Consider the following 16,940-nt stretch of genomic DNA (forward strand, 5'->3'; position numbering starts at 1 on the left):
AGCTCTAGCAAACGAACTAAACGACCTTTGTGCTATGCTTAGGATTGGGTCTTGTCCATCACATCATTCTCCTAATGATGTGATCCCGTTATCAATGACATCCAATGTCCATAGCCAGGAAATCATGACTATCTGTTGATCACAACGAGCTAGTCAACTAGAGGCTCACTAGGGACATATTGAGGTCTATATATTCCCACGTGTATTACGATTTCCGGATAATACAATTATAGCATGAATAAAAGACAATTATCATGAACAATAAAATATAATAATACTTTTATTATTGCCTCTAGAGCATATTTCCAACATGGGATACAACTAGGGTTATGGGGCTGGCCTAACCAAGTATGCCGCCCCGGCCCTCTACCAATAGCAAAACTAACTAAACTGTGTGCTTCCTTATTGGCTGCACGACCTTCAAAAGTAAATTTACAAAGAAAAACACTTGACCGGGTAATAATCTCCCTCACTATTGAACCATTCTTTCCCATGCTAGCGTTGTTGATGTCCAGTATAGCCTGTTTGCAGTCCGACGCAATGAGCACATTTTGTAAGTTCAGATCTTCCGCTAGAGCAAGGGCCTCTCTACATGCAATAGTTTCCAAGATTAAGGGATCGTCCAGCCCGGCTATTACTAGCGCGGAACTTCCCAGATAGGCTCCATGGTGATCCTGACAAACAGCCGCTGCCGAGCCTCCCCTGCCCGCTCGGACTCCTGCATCGACATGAATTTTCGCATGGCCCGTCGGCGGGGCCTTCTGGCGTATGACCGGGCTGGATGTGCGCCCCCCTGCAGCCCCTCCTGTGATGGTGGTGGCTCCGTTCTCGGACAGGACCGATAGCTCCTGTATGAATCTTCCTACAAACAAGTGAGTAGCTCGAGGGGTTTGAAAAATGTGCTCATGAATGGCTTTGCGTCTAGATGTCCAGATAGCCCAAAGTGTCACCGCAACCTTGATGAACTGATCATGTGATAATGAGTCAATGAGAGTAAACAGCCACTGTTTTGCCTTTGTCTCATTAGTATTCACTAGTTGACTGGCTAGCTCGTCATCGACCAATGCCCAGGTGCACCTTGAAGTTGTGCACTTGATGAGGGAGTGTTTCCAAGAGTCTGGAGCACCACACAGTCCACACAATGGTGAGTCCGCCATATGTCGATGTGCTCGAACGGCTTCTGTTGGTAGCGACTGTTTTGAGAGTCTTCATAGGAACATTCTAATTTTCCCAGGAACTTTAATCTTCCAAAGATTCTTCCATTGCTGCTCGTCCCCTGCCCCTGTTGATGGTCCGGCGGTATTCTCCAGCCATGCCTCTCTACGCTGGCGAGTCGCTACCAGCATGCGATAAGCCGACTTAACCGAGAATATCCCATTCCTTTCAAAGTTCCAACTCCAAAAGTCACTCGCATTTAGTGTGCAGATAGGGATCCTCATGATAGTTTGCACGTCCATGGGCAAGAAGACTTGCCTGATCCGTTGTGCATCCCACTCGCGCTCGTGTGATCAATGATCTCAGAAACCAGGGTCGGCGGGTTGTTAACCAAACATCCGTATGGTCATTTGGTTAACAACCATTATAACTGTTTATCAGTTCATTTTTTCTAGTGGGATAGGGCCCAATTTTTTGGTTTCGCACAGGTCCAGGATTTTGCCAGCCTGGCCCTGCTGGCAGCCCCACCAACGGCGGAGCAGCTCCTGCTTTCTGAGCGAGCAGCTTCGCCGATGGATGATGAGTGACTACGTACGTACGTAGATCAGTGAGTGTTAGTGCGTTGCGATCCTGAACATGAACGTGCATGGCTTTTACAGAAGGAGAAAAAAAAGGTTAGTCGATGACTTCTCAGTCGCCGGCGAAATGATTCGTTTCTCATCAGTCGTTTTCACTGGCTGGCTACCTTTTGTCCTCCACTGATGAGATCCGCTAGTTCCTTCTTCCTTTTTTCTTCATCCAAAAATATATCAAAGCAGTTTCTGAAATCAAGTGCAGGCCATCGTCTTCTTTCCGCCATCGTTTTCGGGTTCCTGAAACCTTTTCTCCTTTTGTTGATTTTCTTGGCTTTAAACAAAATATTTGTCAACTGATGCAGAGTCATCCTCCTCCTTTTCAGAAAATGCTCACTAGGTCAAGTGTGCATTGGAATTAGAAAAGAAAAGGAACTTTGGCCGCCTAGGCTCATGCCAAGTTTTAAAATTTGCTGTTATTATTACAATATAAAATAATTGGAAGAACGTTGCTGTTATTACAGATTTTGACAGGTGACAATCTATACTGCTATTCCTAACTGCACTCTTCTCCTACAGTGGGTAATACCAGGAAAGGCTCAAACGTAAACATGAGCCCAAGGAGCTGCACCAAATTCAGCACCAAGAACACCATTTGATCACCTGCAGATTCAGTGGAACAAACTAGATCAAGTTACTTCCTAAAATAACTATATCAAGTATGTATAATCAGAAAGTCCTTCTGTGCTATACAGAACATATTGATTGGTTACCTGGGAAGAAGGTGCTGTCCTGATGTTTCTGCGCCCATGAGAATCTGCATTCGTTCAGTAACATTAGGGGATGAGAATTAGGAGCCCGCAGCAGAGTCATTCAGCACAAAAAATTCAGTTTTTTCGGTCCGAAACAAAAAATCAATAGTCGTAATTGTTTCGCTCATTGCAACCTGTTTATGGAAAAGATGTGATGACGGGAGCTACTCACAGATAACCAGCCCCTATTGGAGCAATTGCCTTGAAAAACGACATGGCAGTTGTCGATATACCATTCGCAGTGCCTCTTTGGTCTTGACGCTGGTATCAAATTCAGAAACGTTGTTTTATTATCGAAAAAGGCTTTCGCCCCGCTTTATAAATAAAGCAAACCCCCACAAGACATACAGCCACAACAGGTTCACACACACGCACCCAAGTACCACAACAAAGTCATAAGGTTCTGCTGAGGGCACAGCTCAACAAGCCCAAAAGAAAGAGAAAAAACAAAGCCTGTCCACAGCAGGCGATCTAGTCAGGCTCCGACGGAGGCGGCGGTGGCGGGGGCGACAGGTGGACGGCCATCGAGCGAAGGTCGGCGATGAAGGCAGAGATGGCGTCACGATCCAGGGGGCGGCTAAGCGGCCGCCAAAGCTGCAGGAAACCCGAGAATTTGTAGAGAGCGTCAGTAGCGCGACGAAGAGGAGAACGCTGGATCACAAGCTTATTGCGAACAGTCCAAAGAGTCCAGGCAAGGACCCCAACCTCCAGCCACCTAATGTGGCGAGAGGACGAAGGGGACGCTTGGAGTTCAGCAAATAAGTCCGGGAAATTTGTGTGGTTCCAACTCCCTCCGACAATCTCGCGAAAGCAGCTCCAGAGGAACCGGGCGGAAACGCAAGCGAAGAAGATGTGATTGGAGTCCTCGGGAACAACACAGAGGGGGCAGATACCAGTGCCCGGGCCATTACGCTTGCGGACCTCCACACCGGATGGGATCCGTCCACGGATCCACTGCCACATGAAGATGCGGATCTTCAGTGGTACACGAACGGACCAAACCATCGAAAGGGGGGGGGAGCGGTGGAGGGGGCAATGGCCAAGTAAAGCGATTTGGTAGAGAACTGGCTCGACGGCTCCAAGTGCCAACGCACAAGGTCCTGATCCCCATCCACCAACGGCTCATGCAGAGCAACGCAGTCAAGCAACTCACGCCAGGCGGCGGATTCCGCCAGCCCAAATGGCCGACGGAAAGCGAGGCGCCCTAAGTCAAGAAGGGCACTATCAACAGAGATCATGGGGTCGACAGAGATAGAGAAGAGGATGGGGAAGCGAGCCGCAAAGGGAGAGTCGCCGCCCCAGCGATCAAACCAGAAGAGCGTCAAGAGGGCGGACCCCACCGAGATAGAGGTACCAATGCGGAGCACAGGGAGGAGCTGGACGAGGGACTGCCAGAACTGAGAGCCTCCCGACTTCTGGCAGAAGGCAAGGGGCTGGCCGCGCAGGTATTTATTTCGGATAATGTCCAGCCAGAGGCCACCATGACCCTACGTGATACGCCACAACCACCGGGATAGGAGGGCAATATTCATCCGTTTAGAGCACATGATGCCCAATCCACCCTGCTCTCTGGGCTTGCAGATGTCAGGCCAGCTGACCATGTGATACTTCTGCTTGCCATGCTCGCCAGCCCAGTAGAATCGAGACTGGATTTTGGCGATATCCTTATGGAGAGATTCATGGAGGCTGTAGAAACTCATAAGAAATAAGAGGAGGCTGGAGAGGGAGGAGTTGATAAGGATAGTCCGGGCCGCCTTGGAGAGCCACCTCCCCTGCCAGGGCTCGCACCTGGTCTGGAGCTTGGTCACAGAGGGGCGAAGGTCGGCGGCAGAGAGGCGCGAGTCACTGATGGGCGTCCCAAGGTAGGTAGTGGGGAACGAGCCCAGGCGGCAATTGAGTCTATTGGCAATGGCCACAGACTCAGCGGGGGAATATCCCATCACCATAACATCGCTCTTATCGAAGTTGATCTTGAGGCCCGACATCTGTTGGAAGCAAAGGAGGAGGAACTTGAGGTTGGTGATGTCCATCTCCGAGCCTTCGACCATGATGATCGTGTCATCGGCATACTGGAGAATGGAGATTCCCGAGCCCCCAGAGAGATGGGGGGTAATACCTCGGATGTGGCCCGTGGCTTTAGCCTTATCTAGAATGGAGGCCAAAGCGTCCACGACCATATTGAAGAGGAACGGGGAGAAGGGGTCGCCTTGGCGCACCCCACATAGGGTAGGGAAGAAGGGACCGATCTCGCCGTTAATGTTGACCGCCGTGCGACCGCAAGAGACCATTTGCATGACTCTCGTGATCCACCGGTCGTCAAAGCCCTTCCGCAGAAGGACTTCCCTAAGGAAGGACCAGCTAACCGTATCATAGGCTTTGTGAAAATCGATCTTCAGAAAGACCGCCTTCAGGCGTTTGACCCGGACCTCATGAAGGACCTCGTGGAGCACCAGGACACCATCCAGGATGTACCGACCCTTAATGAAGGCTGATTGGTTAGGGTGGGTAATCCGATCTGCAAGCAGGGTCACCCTATTGGCGTACCCCTTGGCCAGGATCCGGAAGATCACGTTGATGACCGTAATCGGGCGGAACTGGCGGATGTCAGTCGCCCCATGGACCTTGGGGATGAGGGAAATGGTCCCGAAGTTGAGGCGGTCAAGGTCAATAGATCCCACGAAGAATTCCTCGAAGATGGCCATGATCTCAGGTTTAATCACGTTCTAGAAGGTCTGGAAGAAAATGACCGGAAGACCGTCCGGGCCCGGAGCAGAGGAGGAGTTCATACCCTTGATGGCCTCCCAGACCTCCTGTTCAGAGAAGGGGGCCGTCAGGGACGCGTTCTGTGCGTCAGAGACACGTTGGGCGCCGGCCCAACAATCATGGGCGAGAGAGAGACCGCTCCGAGGAGCGGGAGAGAAGAGGGAACGATAGAAACCATCAACATGGGAGCGGATGTCCCAGGGGTCCTGGAGGAGAGTAACCCCATCCCAAAGGCAGAGAATGGTGTTGCGTCTGCGGCGCGCGTTGGCGATCGCCTGGAAGTAAGCCGTATTCGCATCGCCCTTCAGGACCCAACGCTGAGCGCCCCGAAGACGCCAATAGGCCTCCTCATCGGTGTAAATCACGGAGAGCTGGTCTTCGAGGTCATAGCGGGAAAGTCGAGGGCCTGGATCGCAGTTAGCAACGCCTTCTTACGCTCCCTGGCGTCACGGCCCAGGTTGGCCCCCCACCCCTTCATAAATTGCCGACCACGCTTCGCACAGAAGTGCCACGTGTCAATAGCAGAAGGGGGCGAGGGTGGGGGTGGGCCCGAGCCTCGATCCACCGCGCACATACGGCGTCGGTAAACCTGGCCTGGGAGAGCCAGAAGGTCTCAAAACGGAACCGAGGGGGGATCGGAGGACGCTCATCCGCGGAGGAGAGAAGCAAGGGGACGTGGTCCGACCCAATCCGGGTAATGGCGCGAAGAGAGGCTAAGGGGCACTGGAGGTCCCATTCGGGGGAAACTAGGACCCTGTCCAAGACGGACAGGGTCGGGGAGGCTTGGCGGTTGGTCCAAGTAAAACGGGCCCCAACCCGATCAATCTCCCGGAGGGCGAGGTCGGCAATGAAGTCGTTAAACATGTCCATTCGGGCAAAGCTAACATTGCCATTATTCTTGTCTTCCGCAACGCGCAGCAGGTTGAAGTCACCCCCGACAACTACGGGGAGGGAGGCGGCCGAGATTTTCCGGTGAAGCTCCTCCAGGAAGGAGGCCGACCTACTATGATCGGCCGGACCATAGACTATGATGATCTCCCACTTGAAGTTTAGCGACCTCTCGAAGACCTCCATGCTGACGAAGAATTCGCCCCTATCCATGCTGCCCACCTCAAAGGTGGCATCCTTCACACCTAAAAGGATGCCGCCCGAGTGACCCGCGCTCCCACTAGAAGGGAGCCAGTGCCACGCAAAGAGGTGGGAGCTCAGCCGGTCAAGCTCAGGGAGCGCAAAATCGCGACGCATGGTCTCTTGCACAGCCACGATGTCAATGTGCTCATCTCGCATGTACTCCACTAACTGGCGGGGCGACCATCATGGCCGAAGCCGCGGATGTTCCAGAAGAGGGCCCGCATCAAGGGGCCATTGGGGGGCTGCTTGACCCCAAGACATAGGAAGCGCTAAGCGCACGGAGAGCCGCCGTGCGGGAGCGGGTGCGTCCCCGAATTCCGGCATGGCCACCGAGGGAGGGGGCCGTCGGCTGCGGCCGAGGCGGGGGGGGGGGAAGATCCCCCGGACGGCGAGGAGGCAGGGTGAACGACGAGGGCCGCCCGGGCCTCCGCCAGTTTCCCGTCAAGAACCTCCCGGGCTCTGATGGCCGCGACCTGGGCGAGAGGGGGACCAACTTCCCCTCGGAAAATGATCGCGGAGTCGGAGGCCACTTTGGCGAGATGGCCCAGTGGAACAGACTCAAGAGCAGAGAAAGAACAAGACGAAGTAGAGGGGGGAACGGAGGGCGTACCTGGCTCCAGGTTGCGGGTGGCAGCGCGGAGCTCCGCCCGCTCAGGGATGGGTAGCGCCGGGCTGCCCTCGGGGTGGGCAGCGTCCAGCCGAGCACTCCTGCGGGAGGCCACCACCGGGGAGGAGGCCGACCGGCCGCGACGGGAGTAGGCGGCAGACCGTGGAGGGGGAGGCTAGGCCGCCAGAGGTGTGATGATCCGGGCCGTCCCCGCCCCAGGAGACGACGGAGGGGAGGTCAGCAGCCCCAGCCCAGCACAGCCGAGGGAGATCTGGGTCGAGGGAGATGGTGCGGCCAGAGGAGGAGGAGGCGCACCGGGAGCCGGAGAGCAGGCCCCTGAGGGGACCCGTGGAGACGACGGGGCCGGGGGCGCGTCAGGCTGCGTGGAGAAGACAGCGACGGGGGAGGCGAAGCCGGAGTGGGGGGGGACAGCCACAGGAGGCGTCCCCCCACCCTCGGGAGCCGCCGACGAGTCGGAGAGCAGGCCTCCGATCAGGCCGACTGGGGCCATCACAGGAGGCGGGGATGAGGCGGGGGAGCGCGGGGAGGAAGCCGGGCAGACCACCAGGCCCACACTGGAGATGTCGCTCCCCTCGGATGGCGACACATCAGGGATCGGCGGGTCATCCACCTGGGGGCGAGAGGCGGCCTGGCGGCCCTTGCCCCCCGTAGCCGGAAGGAGGGGCGAGGGGGAGGGGGAGCGGGAGTCCTCGGACGCCCCCTCCTCATCAGAGCGGTGAGAGCGAGAGCAGTGACGGCCGTGGTAGTCTCCGCCGGCCCCCGGGTTGTCGCCTGGGGGGCCGACGTCGAGGGAGCGGGGGCGCCCAACGTGGTTGGGAGGCTCGGGGGCGATCCTGAGGTCGAAGCCCTGGTCGTTGAAGAAGACCCGGACCGAAGTGCGCAGCTTGGAGGAGTCGAGGCACTTGACCTTGACCCGCACCTCCTCCTCCTTGTGAAGTGAGAGCTCGTCGACCACCACCACCTTGCCCAAGAGGCGAGACATCTGGCGGATGACGAGCTCGGACCGCGCAATATCGGGGAGACCGGAGATGAGGATCCAGGCGGTGTCGAGGACGGCCACGGCCTGAGCGTCGAGTACTGGCTCAGAGATCTCGACAACCAGCTGGTTGAGCGCGAGAGTGATCCGGCCACTACGCGTGGCGTAGCCGTAGCTGACGGAGTCGGGGAAGACGACGGAGAAGATGTGACCGGCGGTGGGGGTGACCACCCAGTCCCACTGGTGGCGGTAGAGGTGGTTGAGCTCAGCCTCGATCATCTCAGGGGACGCCACCCCATCAACGACCGTGACAATCGCCTGAAGGGATGGCGACGGAGGAGGGTCGTCCGGGACCTCAAGGTGGAAGAAGCCCAACCCCTCGATCCCGTCCCATACATCATGAGCTCTGAGACCACCGGTCTATCCGGGCACATAATGGCGGGGTGGCCAGGATCCTTGCAGAGGTAGCAGCACTGGGGGTTGACGCACGCAACCTGAGAGTGCCCCCTCACCCCACAGTTGAAGCATGGGGGGCGAGGGAGACCGGAGACGGGGCCCGGAGCGGTGGAGGCCCTCGGACCCGCGGGGGGTGGCACGGCCGGAGTGAGGCGGACACCCCGGCGCTTCTTCTTCTTGGCGGGCCCAGGACGGCCGCGGGAGGAGCCACCACCAAAGGCCGGAGCTGGGGCCGCAGACCCCGTGGAAGCCGCGTGCGGGGGGACGTAACGGCGGGTGTCCGGGGTGGGGAGGATACCGTCCCGTGGGCGAGGAGAGCCGGCACGAGCCGGACGGGCGGGAGATGGGGAACGGTCCCTACGACGGGACGGCGAAGGGGAGCGCCGGCGGGCGCGCCAGTCCCCCAACGATGCCCGCGGCGACCGAGACCGCGCCCGGTCATCACGGCGGAAGGGGGAGCGGCGGCTGTCCCGAAGCTCCCGGAGCCCGCGCCGGAGCTCCTCCTCCCGCCGGAGGGAGTCGGGGGAGGGGCGGGTCGAGTCGCGGGAGGGTTCGCCCGCCTTGCGCTTTGCCCGGGGGGCCGGGTCCTGCCAGTCCCGCGGCATGGCCGACCGCGGCGCGGTGGGAGCCGGGAGGGACGGGGCGAGGGGAGCGGGCGGGGGCGGGCATGCCAGACGGCCGGACGCGGGAGGTGGAGCGGCAAGGGGCGCCGGCGGAGTGAGGTAGGGGGAGGGTGAGGGCAGGGGGGCGGGACGGGGGAGGGAAGAGGAGGCGGCGGCGCACAGGAACGGGGCCAAAGGGAGGCCACGGGGGAGCCAAATCGAGCCGGCGCTCCCCTAGCTGGGCCTAGGGCAAACAAGTGCCTTGGGTTTCTCGGATGGGCGACTCGGGCGACTCCGCTGGCGACTCCGCCGTCTCCGCCGCTGCGCCGCCGGCGTCTCTCCCCGCCCCCTCCCTGCCGGCCTCTCTGGCCGCGGCCCTGCCGCCGCCCCCCGCGCCGGCCGCCCCTGTAGCTCCCTTCCGGTGGGCGGACTACGCCGATGACGCGCCATTCCCCCTCCCCCTTCTCCTCCGGCTCCCTCTACCCCCCACTCCTCCCGTCGGCTTGCCTTGCCCCGCCGGCTGGCTAGCTCAGCCCCCCACGTGAGGGGCTTTGCTGCCGGTAGGCGGGCGCCGGCGCCGGCCCCCTCGGCGCCCCGGAGCCCGGCTCGGATGCCGCCCCTCCAAGGTGTGGCCTTGGCCGGTAGGGCCCTCCGCCGCCGCCGCGTGCAGGCCTGGGGCGTGGCCGGGCGCGCCGATCGGGGCCCCGCCCGTTCCTCCTGGCGCCGGCCGGCGGTGGGGGCCCGGCCGCCGGCTACTCCCCCCCCCCCGCTGTCCCTCTCTCTCCCTCCCCTCCTCCCGGTCCCGTCGCCTCGGCCGACGCTGTTCCGGCCATTCATTGCACACTTCAGCTCCTCCGGGCTCCACGTGCAGACGGCCCGGGCCGCCTGGTCCCCTACCGCTGGCCTCGCCGGTCCGGCGCCGGCGGCGGCGCCACCGGCCACGCCCGGTAGGGTTTCCTCCTCCCCTCCCGCTCTCCCCCGTGACCCTGGCAACCCGACGGGGCCTGCTGGGCTGCTGGGCCCCGGCCCACCCCGCCCGGGGGCCCTGCGCGGCCCACCACGGTTGCCCCCCCCCCCCCCCCCCCCCTCCCCTCACGTTGTTTTATTCAGTTCGACTGACGCAAACATGGTGTTGCAAAATAGCTCCCCTGGTTATATATATACATGTACATACCACAGCATGGTTCTGCAGAAGGGAAATTCCTGTGCTGGCTGTAATCTGTACAAGTTTGCAGTATACAAAGATTAGATACCCTTGGACACACAATTTGCAGTGTAGCATATCGTTTTCGCCTCCACATTTACCATTGGAAAATACATGAACCAGAAACAAGAACCATTGGCTTTCAATTGTTGTGCTGAGATAATATAAAGTACTCACTAAACTTTCAGAGAGTAAGAAAGTGCAGAAAAATGTTTACCGCAACAACACTTCTCATCATGGCTGCAGAGTAGAGAGCAAAAGAAAGTTTGGCGCCAGATAAGTATGTCATAAAGGGATAAGTACTGACAATAAGTATGGACAGAGCCTACAGTGTCAAATTCAAAAACATCAGCGATGATCATGAAACTCAATCTACTTGTTTATCTGAAAAAGGCACAGTAGGAGGCTACTCACAGAAGCAACACGCGACGAAATGACTGGTCCCAGAAACTTATGAACCCAGTGATAAATGATAAGCTGATATACAAGAAGGCTAGGACCAAAAGGAGGAAGTATTAGGTCACCCCGTGGTACTAACATGCACCTTCAAAGCTACATAGTATAGAAGTTTAAAAAGTAAAAACATTAGGTAAAGGCAGAGGGATGCGAGACCTGCCACGGCAAGAACTCCACCAATATCTTCAGATGAGAAGCTAAGACCACCATACTTTCTGTCACTAACAGCCCACAAGGAAAGTATCTAGTAATGAAAGAATCGCATGACGGCTAGAGTGTTATTCAGTGATAACTATAAAAGATGAATGCAAGTAGTAGATAAGATGCTATGAGAAATAAAATTGAATAGCATTTAGATGGATTTGGAGACTTTGTCCTGTACAGCAGAATGCAGAAAGGACAAGAATTCTGAAACAATATTTACCTCACTATATGCAGTGTCATGAAAACCAAAGAAACAATAGCACACCATAGTTGACATCCATGGCCAATTCTGGAGCAAACTCTTCTTGCGAGGTGAATCTAAGTAAGCCTGTTCTGATGGCAAGGCTTTGACTACTTGGATATCCTTCTCTGGACTCTTATGTTTGTGTATGGTCTCCTGTCAGTTCCATTTGAGAAATAAGATTAGCAAACGTGGGAAGAAAAGCTAGATGTAATGTGCCCCTAATTTGAATTTGTTAAAAGAATATATCACAGCATTTTCAGTATTAGCAAATATGGGAAGAAACGCTAGATATAATGTGTACAAAATAAATTTTAACTTCTGTAGCATATTTTGTTGGTCTGTTGCAATTGGAATGTTAAATTGGTAAGACTACAGATTATGCCAAGTAACACTAATATTCCTTGTCATCATTAGCTAAGGAAAGATTAAATGAAGACTGATGATAATATGTAGTGAAACTATACCTACCGGCATCCATATACAACTTATTAAAACAATGGCAGCAAGCAATGACACAGCTACACAAGGTAAGAAATATGGAAACCTGCAAAATTAATCCAATGAATCAGCCATGAAGTCCAGTATAACTATATTGCAAGCAGTTTTGTAAGTAACAATATCTTGATCTTGCTAGATCTACCTCCCAAAAACTGACTCCTTGGAGAATGTTTGTGGGTACTTTTCAGCAGGCTGACAAAAGGAGAGTGGAGTAAGAAAATGAAAGCAGTCCATCTCTTCGTTTTTGTCACACTAGCAATCTTGCAAGTTTAATGCAAGTCCATTTATACGTGTAGACTAGTACCTGGGCAAGGTAGCCTCCAAGAGCTGGACCGATTACAAGACCAAAACCCCACGCTGTGTTCACCTTTAATCAAAGCAAATCATATTAGCATAATCTTTGTTTTGAAAGGACTATATAATATGAAAAAAGTAAGAACATGAGCAAATAAGTTGTTCGGAGAGATTACAACTGAGAGCCCAAGAGCATGATGTTCAGCTTGACAAACTTCAATAGCATAAGCCTGCACGGTCGATAAATATTCGTAATCAGAACTGAGATGCCTTCATGTTGAAGCTGGTAATTTTTAGTACCTTGATTGGAGCAAGTAAACCATTTAGGGAACCTAGAACAAGTCTTGTAGCTATTGCCATCTCAGTTCTTAGTCCAAACAGTGTGTTAAATATGACCCTGGAATATAAAAAAAGCTAATTTAGTGACTAATGAGTTACCCAATAGCAAGATAAAAATTGTTGCCAAGTTGAATCAGAACTCCTGTTATAAACTGATTTAGAATTCATGTTATACATACACAGACAGGATGGCAAATACAATGACAGGCTTCCGTCCAATACGGTCCGCGTCAATGCCCCAAAAAATCGCAGAAAAGGCTCTGCCAATCATGTACGAAGAAGCTACATTTGAACCCAACATACAAATTTCATGCCTATATATTTAAATATATTTGATATCTCAAGTACAATGCATGATGCGGGCTAAATGATGATATTTGTTTTTGAATAGTGGAGCCAGAAACTATACCAAGGAAACCAGCATAAGACCCTATATCTTCCTCTGTTTTAGCAACGTGGAAGTCTCTAACCTGTGGAAAGGGATACAACGAGATGAGATGTTGTTTCCATTTTTTGTTACAAAATGAGATATTTTTTTGCATGAAAGAAGGTTTACAATTTCAATGAAATGCCCAAAATTTCCTTAATTTTGGTGAGTACCAAAACATTTGTATCCTCAAAATTTCAGGCTAGATTCAAAGAAAATCCAAATTTTAGTGAATTTTTGATAGATTCAGTTTCGAAGAATTTTCGAGATTTCAGATATTTCGGTGATGTCCGAAATTTTTGGATTTACCCTACTATTTTGACAAGTCTGTGAATTTTGGAGCAAAGTAGTAGGGTAAATCCAAAGAATAACTAGGGGCTGTATTAACCTATTTTAAAATCTAAATCTACATCTAAACTTCAACTTTAAGATCTCCTGGACCAAGTAAGTTGTTAGAGTACGTAATGGGCCTGGGCTGACGGTAGCCCGTTAGTCTTAGGGTTAATTAGAGATAAAGGTCGCTTGCTTAGGGGTTAAGTAAGCCTTGCTTGGGAGTCAAGTAAACCTCTCTATATAAAGAGAGGAGATGTATCAATCTAATCAAGCAAGAATTAAGAAGGAAACCCCTTCCCTCTTGCCCGGCCGTGGGCAAAAAGGCCCCCGGCCGGCCCTCTCGCGCCCTCCTTCTAGCAGTGCCATAACAATTTGGTATCAGCTAGCTTCGGTTCGATCATGTCTTCACCGCCGCCAAGCCCGTCTTTTTCGCTGCCGGTCACCTCGTCGCCTCCGGCGACCACCACGACCATCGCCCCGCTCCTGCCCGCGCCGGGATCCTCCGTCGCGCCCGCCCCCGCCGTCCTCACCCCGGAGGAGGTGTTCGGGGTGCTGCGGGACCTAACCCAGGCAGTCCAGGAGATCCACATGTTCTTGGCCGGGTCCTACGGGCCGCCCCTGGCTGCGCCGCCCATCGCCGCCCCCGCGCCGCTGTGGCTGCCGTGGCAGCCACCGCACCAGGCGGCCTTCGCCGGACCGCTGCAGCTGCCATCCATCACCACCACCGCCCAGCCCTGGCTGCAGTGGCAGCCGCCGCACCCGGCGCTTTGCCGCAGCAGCAGCTGCCCGGCGCGACACCGCAACAGCCATCGTCGGTCAGCTCCGCCACCCAGTATGGGATGCCCTACGACGGGACTGCGACGACCTTGTTCCCATCAACGCCGCCGCCATCCCAGGGCGTCCACATCCAGCAGATCAAGTCCCCGCCGCCGCAGTCACCGCTTCCGTCTTGGATCGCTACCCGCCACGTGTCGGCGGCGGTGAGGCTGCAGGCTGCCGCACGCAGCCTCCTAGCGCGTCGGCGTGTGCGGGAGATGCGTGGTCTGCAGCTGCCGCTCCTCCAAGTTGCCCTTCGCTGCGCAAAGGACCTCGATCTCGTCCGCTGCGTCGAGGATCTTGGGCAGGCGGTTTCCCCCACGGGCGGCGGGCATGCTGTTTTTCCCGTGGGCAGCGACCTCAAAGTCTGCGACATAGGCGGTTGGGGGGGCGCACCCCTCCTCGACATTCTCCATCGCAAGCCCTCCACTCTTCCCTGTGCAGTGCAGACCAACAGCCATACAGATGCACTCCTTTTGTCCAGGTGGTGTCCATGGGATCCAGGTGGCTGTACACGTGCACTTCCAAAATAAAGCGTCCCAGTCTATTTCAGTTTGAGAGTAATAACACAAGTCGAGATGTAAAAGGCTTGTTTTTAGGTGTTAGGTTTGTGTCGCGTCGAGTCATGGTTATAAGTTAGTTAGGCTGCAGCTTGAGGACAAGCTGCATGTTCAGGTGGGGTGTAGTGTTAGAGTACGTAATGGGCCTGGGCTGACGGTAGCCCGTTAGTCTTAGGGTTAATTAGAGATAAGGGTCGCTTGCTTAGGGGTCAAGTAAGCCTTTCTTGGGAGTCAAATAAACCTCTTTATATAAAGAGAGTAGATGTATCAATCTAATCAAGCAAAATTAAGAAGGAAACCCCTTCCCTCTTGCCCGGCCGTGGGCAAAAAGGCCCCCGGCCGGCCTTCTCGCGCCCTCCTTCTAGCAGCGCCATAACATAAGTAACCAAAAGTAATCTAATATAATCTAATCAACAACTTGATCTAGAAATTAGTGGATGCAATAGGTCGACGATAAAATACATACCATGAAATACATAAAGGGAAAGAGGCATGTGATGGGCAAAGCTGAAAAAGACAAAGCAAGATCATATATTTATTGTCAGAATGAGGGACACATATTGCACCGTGATGCGGTTAGGTGAAACTGCATGATCTTTGCAAGAGGAACAATCGACAGCTAGAAACAAAACAAGAGAAGAAAGCAGTTAGGTGCATGAATATGTAACAACCAACACGTGGTAGTTCATGCTACTCTAGGTAGCTTTCTATCTCTTCTCAGGCATGATACTGGATCTACTCTGTAAAGCAGTTCTTCTCTTGTCTGAACACGTGCATGGACGTATCCCACTGGGTAGTGTCTTCGGAAATACTGATGGCTTGTGATAGCATACTCTTGCAAGCTCAGTACCCAATGCATGTATGCTAGAGTACAGGTTGTGAATGGTCATCTTGCGTCCGTGTAAGAATGGACATTTTGGAGTATATAAAAAACACATGAAGCTAGAGTACAGGTTGTGAATGGACATTCCTGCTCTGGGACAGCATTAGCTTCATCATGGAATTTCGCACTTTGGGAATGGATGGAAAATTAGTTTGCAGATGAGCTATATATGTACTGTTTTTCTTTCATCAGTTAGATCTGGAAAAAAGTAAGCTGTTTTGTACTGTATTTACCAGCTCACAACTCACAAGAATATGTAATCCTACTGTTTTTTCTAGGCAATCAGACGGTCCGCTATTCTTGAAGTTTGCGTATTGACTTTTGTAGAATTAAGGCAAACTCTAAACAAATCTAAAGAATAGGCTCAATTTTATTTTTTCAGTACAGGGTGTGAGTCCTGATCCGCCATCGCCCAATACTTCCGGGTACTTGGCTTCACCCCTAAGACACGTGTAAGGGCATCTTCAATGGCGTTTATCAAACGGACACCCCCAAAGGTTCACAGACATGTTTAGACGTGTCCGCGGACATCTGGTAGGGCGGACGCCACCTAATGCTATTCCTTGTCAGACATCCTCCTTTGTCAGATTTACTAGATCAATAGCAATTCGACGATACATTTGAATAGAAAAAGCACCGAAAGTTTAATAAGTTTTATATATCCATTGAACGATCCAATAGCAAAACTTTGGTGTTCAACAAATTTTTTTTTGAACGGTCACCGGGGGGGGGGGGGGGAGAGCTTCCCCACCTGAATATATTACCACTCAAAAAGGGGGGAATTCAAGAATTACAACAGTGGATTTGTTACAACGTCAGCTTTTTAGGGTACAACTGAGGATAAGAAATGAAGCCATTGCTTAGCGAATAAATTGTCTTCCTTCTTTTTGAACCAAAAAACTCATAGAGAGAAATCAGCAACAATGTTTCGTAGCGTGGTCCTGAGGGAGTGATCGTCGTTCCTGAATACTAGAGCGTTCCTTGAGTCCCATAGTTTCCAAGAGATAGACAGTGCGACCGACGGCCATATGTTGGGGTTGAGGCCTTGAAGCGTTGGGTGTTGAAGCACATCATCAAGAGATGTTGGAGCCTGCAGTCCCAAGGAGGACCAGACTTGTGTAGCGTAAGAATAGTTGGAGATGAGGTGTAGGGCATCTTCATGAGGGTCTTGACAGCGAGGGCATGCGGCTGACTGTGCAATGTGCTTGTGAAACAAGTTTGCCTTCGTGTTCAGCCGATCGCGGAGAAGTAGCCATGCAAAGATCTTGACCTTGATCGGGACTTTGGAGGCCCAAACAAGATCATAGTGCGGGTCGGTGAAATCTTCAGCAACAATGGAGGAGTATGCATTCTTGGCAGAGAACGGCAGGCCATGGGTGAGAGAACGTTCGTCCGGTTGGTCGACCTGGTGGAAGTCCTGCAACAACAACATCACACAATCCAGCTCGCGAGCAGCAGCATTAGACAGACGGTTCCGTAGGTTCGCCAATAAGCTGGTTTGCCAAACAGTAGCCACTAAAACCTTGTCATCAATGGAGTGTGAGAAGAGGTTTGGGAAAACTTTTTGTAGCGGTGACTGTAGAAGCC

The 16,940-nt window shown here is 53.5% G+C and overlaps 1 protein-coding gene across 2 annotated transcripts; it reads right to left on the reverse strand.

Moving 5' to 3' along the window:
- Positions 1 to 2,154: 2,154 nt before the first annotated feature.
- LOC123115955 (protein ZINC INDUCED FACILITATOR-LIKE 1) lies at positions 2,155 to 14,975 on the reverse strand. 2 transcript variants are annotated; one of them, XM_044536982.1, is made up of 16 exons: positions 14,937 to 14,975; positions 12,744 to 12,804; positions 12,514 to 12,616; positions 12,296 to 12,392; positions 12,172 to 12,225; positions 12,006 to 12,068; positions 11,844 to 11,893; positions 11,672 to 11,747; positions 11,180 to 11,356; positions 10,914 to 10,999; positions 10,714 to 10,801; positions 10,517 to 10,624; positions 10,270 to 10,314; positions 2,712 to 2,800; positions 2,501 to 2,544; positions 2,155 to 2,390 (listed from the first exon to the last, which is right to left on the reverse strand). In XM_044536982.1, the coding sequence occupies exons 1-16, from the start codon at positions 14,946 to 14,948 to the stop codon at positions 2,284 to 2,286; spliced, it is 1,260 nt and encodes a 419-aa protein (XP_044392917.1). In that variant the 5' UTR covers positions 14,949 to 14,975; the 3' UTR covers positions 2,155 to 2,283. The 2 variants fall into 2 exon arrangements, with proteins under 2 accessions (XP_044392917.1, XP_044392918.1); XM_044536983.1 differs by having other exon boundaries at positions 10,714 to 10,793; positions 10,906 to 10,999.
- Positions 14,976 to 16,940: the final 1,965 nt, after the last annotated feature.

Source organism: Triticum aestivum, chromosome 5B (assembly GCF_018294505.1).
Source record: "Triticum aestivum cultivar Chinese Spring chromosome 5B, IWGSC CS RefSeq v2.1, whole genome shotgun sequence".
NCBI lineage: Eukaryota > Viridiplantae > Streptophyta > Magnoliopsida > Poales > Poaceae > Triticum > Triticum aestivum.